We start from the raw sequence: 12,034 nt of genomic DNA, 5'->3' as shown, positions 1-12,034 counted from the left end.
TTTTTTTTTATTTACCATTTTGTACAACCTTATTTGACAACTTAACACTTACATAGCTAAATACAATAACAATATTTAACATTTATCTAACAATATAATTGGACAGACTGAAAAAAAAAAACTTATTTCATAGACGTGAGATTACAAAGATATTAAAGGAAGTATCATATTGACATCTACACATGGACAGGCTATAAGCAGAGGTACTTTGTGCCTGTTTGATTTTCATCATTTTGACACTGACGGTAGCTGTTGGTAGCGGTGTGTAAACGATCTAATAATAGAGACAGAAATAACTGTCAGGAACTTCCACAAGCACATTGAAGTCGGAACGATTTAGAAGCTGTCATTTAAAAGCAATGACCTATCTATTTCTTCAAATCAATGCTCGATCGATGAATTTATTTACAATATGAAAACATGTTAGGAACTAAAATATGAATTAAAAAGAATATACAATATGTAAAAGCAACAGATTTATTTGTTTCGTCTCATGAGAGCTTCCTGAATCTGATCGTTTGTGAGACCTTTAGTTTCAGGCAGGAGGAAGATGCCGACTATTGTGTTGATGGTGGCGAAGACCGCGAAGATGTAGAAGGAGCCGTGGATGCCGAAGTACTTGATGAGGAAGGGGAAGATGGCCACGATGAAGAAGTTGAGAAGCCACACCCACTCCATCAGCAGAGTCGACGCTAGACTTTGTACCTAGTTATTAAATCATTTATTTAAAGAGCTGAAACAACTATAATAACTTTATGAATATTATACGATTGCCTAGATGTATGGATGGATGTTTGTAAGTACGTTGGTATCTCGAGAACGGCTCAAAGAATCTCGATGAAATTTAGTACAGTTGTTGAATGTAATCTGGAAGAAGACATTAAGTTACGTGACAAGTTTGAATGCGACTAACATCAGGGATGAAGCACTCAGACATGAGGACGTAGGGCACGGAGCCGGCGCCGAGCATGAAGCAGAAGCAGTAGAGGAGGATGAGCAGCGCGGGGACGGCGGCCGGCACCACGCCCGTCTGCAGCAGCGCCCCCATCACGCTCAGGCACAGCGCCACGCTCGATGATGATATTATTATCAGAATCTGACGACAGGTAACAATGTCTTCTTAATATTGTCAGACATTTCTTAAATTGGAAAACATTTTTGGAACTGACAATCTTACTAATATGAACACTTCAAAAGTTTATATGGATGGATGCTTATTACTAGGTATCTAAAAAACAGCTTAACAGATTTCGATGACATTTATTATAAATGTAGAATATAGTCTGGAAGAAGATATAGGTTATTTTTTATTATTGTTATAATTTAATTCTGCGTGGACAAAGTTACGGGCAAAAGCTAGTATCCTAGTGATTAAGGCAGCGACATCCGATGTCATTTTATCGTAGGTTTCATTGTCGCCATTTGACTATTGTCATGAATCATATCCTAATACAAATTTAAATCTTTCTTCGAAGTCAACAAGTATTAGTCAATATACAATAATCTGCTAACTTTAGAAGACACAAAATATAGAGAGGAAGTATTGGTAAATAGATTACGCACAAAACGTACTAAAATTAAGAAGTAAATTATGTAATGCATCAAAATATGGATGTGTTGTAAGAGCTGACCTTTCTGCCGAACTTGTCAGTAGCGACGAGGCTGAAGAGGCTGCCGAGCAGGATGACGAGCGCGAAGATGACGGAGCAGAGATGAGAGGAGAGGGAGGGCGCGGCCTCACTGAAGATCTGCTTCGCGTACACCTGCACCGCCACCAGACCCATCATCACCTGCAACAATTCACACTCAAGTTTAACACAACAAAGAATTGATGTTTGTTAGAAGGTATCAGAATATCTGCAGGAATCTCGCAGAACTTGGCATACATGTAGAACAGATCCGCGCGACTGGAGTCGCAGTCAACAACTGGTAATTTCATAAACACAGTCAAGAATTGTGTAAACTATAGCAAAAATGTTATCGTTGAAAACTTTATATGAACAATCAAAATATAGTTTGTTATAATTATTAAAGTAGAAGAAAAACAAAACGTACTTGTACAGAGAGCAACAAGCCGACAACAATAAAACCACGACGAGATGAAGGAGACCGATCTGAAAGAGTCAATATTTTCACATAAATTGAATTTAAAATAGATTTTTATGGACAATATTGAGATTTTTTTTATTTCGTCGATGTAATATTTGATAAGCTATAACTTACACAACATCTTTATAGCAGAGGGTTTGGTCTGCATGTCCTGTGTGTCCTCCTCCACGTTCAGCTTTTCTTTCTCCGCTTCTTCTGCCTTCGTGTTCTCCTCTGAAATGGAATTAATGTATTTAAAACATGATTTTATATCAAAATATATTTATCTCTGAACATTTTAACTTTTATAACATTGATTTGGATTCCATGTTTTAGATTCTAGGTTTAAATTTATGCCTATAATTTAACTCCATGCTTTATTTGTTTTCTTGCGAATTTCAGTTTAAATTTAATTAACAATGAAACTGACGTATAAAATAAAAATAGCAAAGTAACTAACCAGTATTTAACGGTAGCATTTCTACTGCAGGAGTCAGCAGCTGCTTGAGGCGGGACATCTCCTCCAGCACCACTTTAGATCCTGGAGACTCGCCTCTGTAGTGAGCTATTGCCATTTTGGCATCCTATAATAATATTATAACTTAATATTTCTTCAACCATCATCATCAACTCACTATACATCCTCACTGAAGACTCAGCCTACCCCAAGTTAAGGGTGACTGGGTCATAGTCAACCACGCTGGACCAGTGCGGGTTGACTTCACACATATCTTTGAATTACTTCGAAGAACTAAAAAAAATCTAGTCAACAAAAGTATAAAGCCTATTTCTATTAAGTTAACAAGACATGATTCTTACCTCTTCTCTATTCTGTCGCATCAAGAAGACTGGGCTCTCGGTGACAGTCATGAGCATGGCCAGGTTCAGTATGCTGAGCGCCAGGTTGACCCACAGGATGTACCGGTACGAGAGGCACCAGCCCAGGATGTACGACAATTGAAGACCCATGCAGTAGCAGGCCATCGGCACTACAAGTATTTAATACATAAGAAATACGTCTAAATATTCTAAAAGCTAGACATCTTTCAAATATTTATCTTTCTCACACATACACACAAGCTCACACATGAATACAGTCATACATTTCTAAATATCTTAAAAAAATATTAAGATTTTATTTTTTATTTATGAATGAGTTCTTTCAGTCTTTCTACACCTGTAACAAATTTCAGCGAGATCCATGCAGCCGTTCTGTAGATACTTTCTATAAAACATCCATCCAAACAAAGATTTTCATTTATAATATTAGTAAAATTTGAGTATATTTAACCAAGTAAGTACCTGATGCGAGTGTCCCCCTGATGGACTCCTCCGCCACTTCAGATATAAACATGGGTGCGTAGACCAGCACCGCCCCGCAACCGATACCTCCGACAAACCTCGCGATTAGGATCATCAGTGATGATGAAGACATGTCGATGATCAGCCACGATAGCTGCAGAAAAAATAAATTATATTATTTTAAAAGTTTTAGCTACTTGATAATAGATGGCGCTGTGACCTTTTGGCCAAAGGTGATTGATATGGACGTCAACGTGGTTATAATAAAAAGTACCATAATTTGAAATTGTAATAACCGATAAAATCATCTAAAAATATAATTACCACAAACGGCAAAGCCAATAGCATGCCACCCTTCTGTCTTCCCAAGTTACTTATGACGATCCCCACTAACGCAGTTCCCAGCATAGCTCCCAGAGATGGTAGACTTCCCAACAGAGAACTCTCCGTGTCAGCCATAGGAGTCGCCAGTAATTTTGTGTCGTTCGCTGTATACAGGCCCATTGTGTATGAAGGCCATACATACAACGAACCTGTCAGAACCGAAGATAATGAACCTGTGAAAAAGAAAATTGTAAATAATTTATATTTATATTTCTGCTAGGTCTTTTAAATGCATAAAGTATATTTTTAAGTTCTTGTCACTTCGATTTCCTGCGCTTTTCTCTTATATTTTTCCTTGACTGAAAAGGCAAAGGTCTTTGGTCATTATGCCACCTTTGTGGCAGAACGCAAAATCTTTTTCTACTAAAAAATGGCATGCATTAATTTTCCCAAAATGTTGTTCTTTTTTTCAAAATTAATTTCAACTTTAAAGCATATATAAAAAATTTAAAATATTTTAACGACGTTTTTTGCATTTCGACTATTTATTTCGCAAAGACATTATTTTTTACACCTTGTTCGTTATCATTAACTATATAAAGAAAGTTAAGAAAATATTAACTTTGAATTACGTCATGTTATTCCATTGTTTAAACAGACTAATAAATACATTTCTATTTGACTACATAACTGATGATTTATGATATGTTTGATAAGAAACAGGTCTTGTGATGTGTACTTTGATATTTGCTGCAATTTATGGCAAATAATATGAAAATGCTCGTAAATTCTGAATATCAGATACTCGGTGATTATTAGTTCGAATTCACACCACCGCTACATACCGCTACCATCAGCGCCAAAATGGCGATAATCAAATAGGCACAAATTATTACATCTTATAGCCAAGCCATTTATAGTCAATGCACATACTGCATGACTAGTATGTCGTATTTATTGTAATAACCACAAATTTACATGTATTTCGTAATAGTGCAGCGCCCCTATCAGGCGTAAAGAACTTCTAAAATCTCATATTAACTTTGACATAATTGCGGATGGCCATACGAAGGCGCTTGTCGCAATTATTTGTGCTAGGCTCACAGATTGTAAAGTATAGAAAAATAACATAAGCATGGCTATATATCGCCGCATTAATAGAAAAAATTAAGCATCTTCATTTAATTAAAGGAAAGGCTTCATTAGTCACATAATCAAGTCAAATCAGATACAACAACAACCAAACTTTGTGTTAAATACGAGTAGTAGAATTAATGCAAAAACAATGACTAACAAACATAATATAATCACATTTTTATCACACAAACACTTGCGTAAATCCCAGGTCTGGTGACCAACTTATCAGAGACCATTCACGCGACTAATGCACTATCAAAAACAATACTTTATTCTATCAAATGAACAAATATCAATCAGTCAATATGTTTGATAACATAAATCATATGTTTGATAACGCCCTATATACGAGTATTGGCATATCTTTGATCCGATGATGTTTTGGGACGCGTGTTGTCAAGGTTCATATTTTGTTTTGAAATTGCGCAAGGTTTTTATAAGGAAAAAGAAACAGAACCTTCCATCTTGTTATACAGTGAAACTAACTGTCGCCCGCGACAACGCCCGCGCGGTATTCGATCAAATAACAGATGCTTACAAAATTTGATATTAATTTGTTTAGTAGTTTCGGAGTTTATCGCGAACATATATTTAGACACGAAATTATTATATATATAAGATTTCGGTCTTTCGTCAACTTATTTGTGAAACGGAAAACAACCAAATACATGTTAGTTTATCTGTATTCTCGTTAGTTTTTAATTCGCTTTTGCTAATACAGTAAACGATTGCTACTTCTTATTATTCTCAAGCTATGTTTTTATTTATAGACCAATTGCAAATTTTTATTTGTGTTAAATTAAGAGAAGAGGGCGGTGTTATAGTCCGTCTACTTCGTGTTTTTTCAAACACAATACCAACGCCACCTAGAAGAATAAAAAAGAAACTAACCAATCGAATCGCTCTATTCATGTAACAACTAATGTTTTCAAATCTTATTTTTATCACTATAATAAGATTAATTAAGAGATTAAAGGATTTGTATATGATTCGATAAACTGTTTCTTGTCACGTTTTCTGATTATCTTCATCAATATAGATAACATAATCAAAGATATATGTAGTTCATTGAGTACGAGTTAATTGTTTGTCTTACACATTCAAGGTCGTATGTCTTCTCGAAATGGAATCATTAAAATATGATAAGATTCAATTAATATTACACTAAGATGATAAGTGAAGCTCTGCACCTTATTACTTCATCATAAAACCCTCTTTCCACTAGCCACTAGGTGGTATTTATACGAGTCGTGTTAAAGGGGTTGTGTAAATATTGTAGTCGTGTACTATGTACATTATCATTCAGAGTTCATGTTCATAACTTTTTAATCTGTTCTCTTTGCGCTCTTTTGTCTTCCCTTATTGCCTATTTTAGAACTTTGGCATCTATTTTTTTTTATAATCATCCAGCAGTTTTCACTTCCCATACTACCCAAAATATGTTGCTTGGACATTGGTTTTTAAATTAATGATTATACCTAAAAATTTAGTAGTTTATCTTAAGCTCGATTAAGTTTAAGAGATTCTTATTTTGAATCTAGCCACTTTGTTCTTCTTTATCTTTCAACCCATTAGAATATAAAATTTCAAAACGTTTATAAGTTGTCGAACCATAAAATTATATTACCAAGATGAATTATTTTTTTGCATTGAAAGGTACACAATAAGGAACATGTTTAATATTTATAATTAGGAAAAAAAGAGTTTTTATAAAATAAAAAAGTAAATTAATTACAAGGTGGTATGAAATTAACTTGCACATTTTTTTTCCTTTAAAACAAAGCAGTTAATTGAGTTGCATACATTTTTTATTTAATATTTTTTTTTATAGTTAAAAGAACAGTGTCTGGTATACGGCTTAATGTAATTTCTTTTTACGTCACATAAGTTAATTAAAATTAATATTAATTATTGCAGTCTTCGTTGCTAATTCATACAACATTTTGATTTATTTAACTTAAAATTTATTCATTTATCCATAGTTTTTTACTAATATTAAAATACTAATAAACAAACAACAATATTCACCCCCGTAAGGGTAGGTAAAGTCCATAGACAACAATTTGACGCGGTCCTGACAAACTTCTCCCGCTTCTAAATTTATACATCTACACACATCTACATACATGCACCTCGGTTTCGAATGCTCTTAAAACTTTTCTTTCTTAAAACTTTCACATTTAAAAATTAACCAAATTAACACAATATCCAACGGTCCATATTATAAATTTTTCAAATTGAAATTCAAAAGTAATAAAAAATTATGGCATTAAAAAAGAACCGTCATACTATTTTAATAGGAAAATTACCAAAAAGTCTGGAAGCTACTGAGTTAGTTTAATATTTTTTTTAACATTTAAGCAAATGGACTCACATGATATAGCCGTGTGTACTTGATGAATCTTCCCCATTATCTTCGTTCACCACTCAACACTAGCGCTGCTCAAAACTCAACTCAACAATAAACTCGACTCCGTCACAGAACTGCTCTCGCGCAGATACACTGAAATTAAACATTCCCAAATCAAATATTTTAGTTATAAGATAACAAATTCTCTGACAACTTTATCTACAAATGATATCGTTTGATAAAATAATGATTATTTAAAAAAAAAACTTTTATGTACCGATAAAATATTCTCGAACAACAGAAATAGAAATTAAAATCGTATAGTAACAAAATATAGTCGAGATAAAAATGAAAATGCTTAAAAACATTATCATTGTAATCTTATCATGAATAACATACATGTGGTAGCATTACAATTTGATAGTTTATAACTTAATCACAATGACGGATAGATTGTAGATTTCAGTTGTAATTTTATCCTTCGATAGATCGCTATCTATGGATAACATAATTAAAAATTAATCAAATAAGTAATCTCTATTGTCTAGTTAACTATTTCAATTACTTAGCAACTAAACAACCTGGTGCACTGATCTTACGAGAGTGGTATAAAGTCAGTGAGATTTATTGATGAAACATAATTAGACAAAATATTTGATTACTTGTCATCAAAACTTAATTGATTACTTAATTATTTTATTCATTAAAATAATTAATTGTGATTAGTCAGAGTAAAAAACGCAAGACCTATTAAGAAAAAGAGTTGAATAATAAATAAGAGAAGAAACAAAAGACGCGAGAAAACAGATAATGAATTCAAGTAAAAACTAACATGAGAATAGATCAACGAAGATACAAACACAAAATAAATGAAAATACTAAGATGTAAAATACCATAGAAACAAAAACAAAATACAATCAAGAGGACCAGAAAGAATTTCGAGAACTACTCATTTATGCCAAGACTTGTATACAAAAACATCATGCAAACAGACCTTTAAGAGGGGTGTGATGTACAAATTATATTACCTGCAAAATTATTTAAAGCAATAAGAACTCAAAATCTGCACGGGTACACAGGACGCAGACTATGTACTCAATGGGCCAACGAGAAAACAGTAGCAGGGATAGTATAGGACCATGCTCTAGAACGAGTGACAGATAAATGTGGTCCAAAAAGGGAGTTCATTATCAACTCGCAGACGGACAATGATTGTTTTTATATTAATGATACCTTTAAAATGTGTATGTTTTATTTCACAATAATTAACGTTATTCAATCTTACGCAATACAAAATCTAATTTGATTTCGTTAATAGTCTATCCACATTCAACTTATGACCAGTTCATGATACCCTATTGAGTTCTTATCATTCATTCTTTCGTACATTTTTCGTTCACTCGGTGAGAGCTGTGTACTTTGCTACGTGGAATTAAAAAAAGCTTAGTAGCATATTTAAATAATAATCTGTCTATGTGCCAAATTCCAGCGTGACCGTCAGCCTTTTAGGAGTTACTTGATAACAACATCGATAGTTGGAGCAGATATTTTCCTTCTCTGTCATCATCAGTCATCTGTTGTACTTCTTAAAATTAATAAAAACTCGTGTTCTATCGAGATACTTTAATAAAATAAACTCTCATAAAAATCATAGACATTTTACGACACAATTTATTGACAAAATTATAAGTACAAAGAAAATTTTCCAAGAAATCTTATGAATATTTGTTTTTTATAATACTTTTAATCACACAATCTGAATGCAAACGCAAATTGTATAATTAGCAAAGAAAGTTTACATAACAATATATCACAAAGATACACTGCCTTTCAGTTTGCCTTTACGTCATTACCTTGTTGGGCGTTTGACTTTTCAGTCTTAGTCGTAATCTACTCACACTCTTTAACAAAACGAGTAGCCTGAAAGTACTAAAATCGATTAGGCATGTTATCTGTAAACGCTATAATCAATCACGAACTTTGTAACTTTTTTTATCTTCTCACTTTAAGCCTAAACTATCTATTAATTTGAGTAGCAATCAACTTCAGTTATTGTTAGCTTTAGGGTGATTGACCTATTTTAATTAAATAGTCCTTACTTGAATTCTATTTCAAATCAAAGATAGATATTTAGGATTACTATAATCTATCGAATACGTGCACCGTAATTTATAAAGTAAAAATAACGTTATTAGATGTTGCACGCGACTCTGTCCGCGCGGAATTAAGAAAAAAACTTAATTAGTAGCCTCTGTGTTCTTCCAGAATATGTTCTACATCTATACCAAATTTCAACGAGAACCATCCATCCATGTAAACGTTTTGTATTTATACTAAGATATATATTTACTTTAATGATTCCTTTATCTAGGAGACCAAATTTAACCGATTCGATTATAGACTCCTAGTATGTATCAACAACCATGGCCAAAGACTTCATTTCACTTTTATCGTTCTTCGGTTATCAGTTTGAAATCTAATCTTAATGTTTAGTTTAACTTTATGTCCAGAAGTTTTTATTTACCAAGTACTGTTTTATCAACACAAAAACGGATCCTCCTTTCTACAGACCTTAAATGAGTAAGGGCCATTACTATTTGCTAGAGGATTTTATTGTCTTATCAAGTCAATAAATGTAGCGTTTACCCTGGAAATATAACATAGTATTTAAAATGTACATAATCTTATTTTATAAAGAAACAGTTAATTAATAAACTAATAATTTCAATGAACATATAAATAAATTATGATAAACTAGTTTTAGCCCGCGACTCCGCTCGCGCCGAATTATCTTATCCTGCGTGTTCCTTGTATTTACCTAACTTAATACCCTATGTGTTCTTTCAGGTTATGTTTTACATTTATATCAAATTTCAACGAGATCATAAAAAATCTTAATTAAATCGATGTATTTTAAATATTAGTTGAAAACTGAATTAAGTAAGCGTAATAAAATTCTTACGTAATATTAAAATGCCCAGCCCTTTGCTTTTAGACGAAAGTGTTTTTTTATTTATGTTTTAAATGATCATTTAATGTGTATTTAATTTATATAGTTAAAAAATTCGTTGTGACTCAACTATAAATATTCCATTAAGTAACCTGTTATTTGAATTATTTCATTGATTAGCTTGTATTATATAGAAAAACCGGACAACCCTGTTTAAAAATTAAACTCGCATGGCCTAGAGGTCCAATAATTACAGTAACCTTATAACTGTAGACCTTGTGTAATTTCATGATATAAATTTTTCCTAAGAATATGTACCAGTGTCATCTATTACAAACTAAACAGTACTTCTCTCATTTAAAGATAAAATCTTTGTCTAAATATAGACAAAAGTAGTCCTCCCCGACTACATCCGCGTGTTTAAGGTAAGTAACCCATGTGTTCTTCACGACTATGTTATACATTTGTGCCAAACATTAAGAGAACGCAACATTTATAATCGTAATATATTAATTTGCATATTGAAATACATAAACATGAATCATAACTAAATACTGTTATGTATACATACACTACGCAGCAAAAAAATCTTTTCATGAATTAACCTAACTTAAAATACAAAATTCTAATATGTTTTCATTAATTAACATTAAGATATGTTGAGCCGTTCGGGAGATATCTTCTAACAAACATCTATCCATCTAAACTTTCGCATTTACTATATTACTAAGATTATAATTACGTCTTATTCTCAAGTTTAATTATTATATAAAAGAAAATTTACTTGAAAATGCATATTAAGCCAAAGAAACTTGAGAAAAAGTCAAACATAATACTTACAGGTCTTTAAACGAACTTCAAATTAAATTGTATTTTATTTTCAATATTAAAATTACCTACACAATATATAACGTCAAGTTTTCACGTGGAATAAAAAAATTAAATTAAAATTAACATTCATTAAATAAACACGATTTCATCGCGCACTTTTACATAATAATAATTAAATCTTAACACATTTTATATTTATTTTATTTACAGCCACTTTTACTCTTCATCCGTCTTCGAGTTCTATCATGTTATAAATACAACCTTTTATACGAAACTCTTAAATTATTCATCAATATGGTATCGAAGAGCGACGCGACAAGCGTAAAATATTCGATGATAAAACATTATCAAATATTTAAGTGAATCGTATTTCGTTTGCCTCAAATCAACAAAAATATGCTTAGTAGCAGCGCGTGGCGTGTGTTTACATACTTTGGACTTTGTCATACGTTTGGTATGTCTTAAATAACATATAGCATTGTTTACTTCCTTCGATTAATCTTGTCTTGTATACATAAACCCTTTATTCTGTAACTTCTAATTCCTCAGACTGTACAAATAACTTTATTTCATATACAAAAATAAGAGATAAATATTTTATGCGGCAGTAGTACAAGTTATGTTATTTCATGATATTTACTTATAAGACTATTTCAAATAGTAAGAGAAGTTCTCCTAATTTTCCTTTATGATATTTAAAGCTTAGGGTAAAAAGGTACGTCTATTTATGTCTTCAAATTCGAAACAAATTCAACTCAACAACTTATTTTTCGTAAATTTGCACAGAGCGCCATCTGTTAACCAATCTACCTAAGTAGGTTTTGTTAGCGCCATCTATTGTTCAGTAGCATAAAATAAACTAATTTATAATGTAAATGTTCAGATTCATATTAATTAGGTATATTGAAATTATTTTCATTGTCAGCCGTTAAGGTCAAATTATTGATAAAACAATTTAGTGTATATCAGTTCTTGCAAACCTGTTTCTTTTAAATATTCAAATGTAAAGTTAATTATTAAATATATATGTGATTAATTAAAAATAACTCCA

The 12,034-nt window shown here is 32.0% G+C and overlaps 1 protein-coding gene across 1 annotated transcript; it reads right to left on the bottom strand.

The window, feature by feature from the left end:
* LOC106128566 (facilitated trehalose transporter Tret1-2 homolog) lies at window positions 1-7,354 on the bottom strand. The gene is made up of 10 exons (XM_013327017.1): window positions 7,226-7,354; window positions 3,715-3,947; window positions 3,391-3,544; window positions 2,908-3,077; window positions 2,549-2,672; window positions 2,224-2,322; window positions 2,056-2,114; window positions 1,632-1,790; window positions 914-1,096; window positions 1-705 (listed from the first exon to the last, which is right to left on the bottom strand). The coding sequence occupies exons 1-10, from the start codon at window positions 7,260-7,262 to the stop codon at window positions 478-480; spliced, it is 1,446 nt and encodes a 481-aa protein (XP_013182471.1). The 5' UTR covers window positions 7,263-7,354; the 3' UTR covers window positions 1-477.
* Between the last annotated feature and the right edge of the window lie 4,680 nt (window positions 7,355-12,034).

This window comes from Papilio xuthus, unplaced genomic scaffold (assembly GCF_000836235.2).
Source record: "Papilio xuthus unplaced genomic scaffold, Pxut_1.1 DF829758.1, whole genome shotgun sequence".
In the NCBI taxonomy this organism is placed as follows: domain Eukaryota; kingdom Metazoa; phylum Arthropoda; class Insecta; order Lepidoptera; family Papilionidae; genus Papilio; species Papilio xuthus.
Note: the sequence above shows the minus strand (reverse complement) of the source record. Positions and strands in the feature narration are given on the sequence as shown.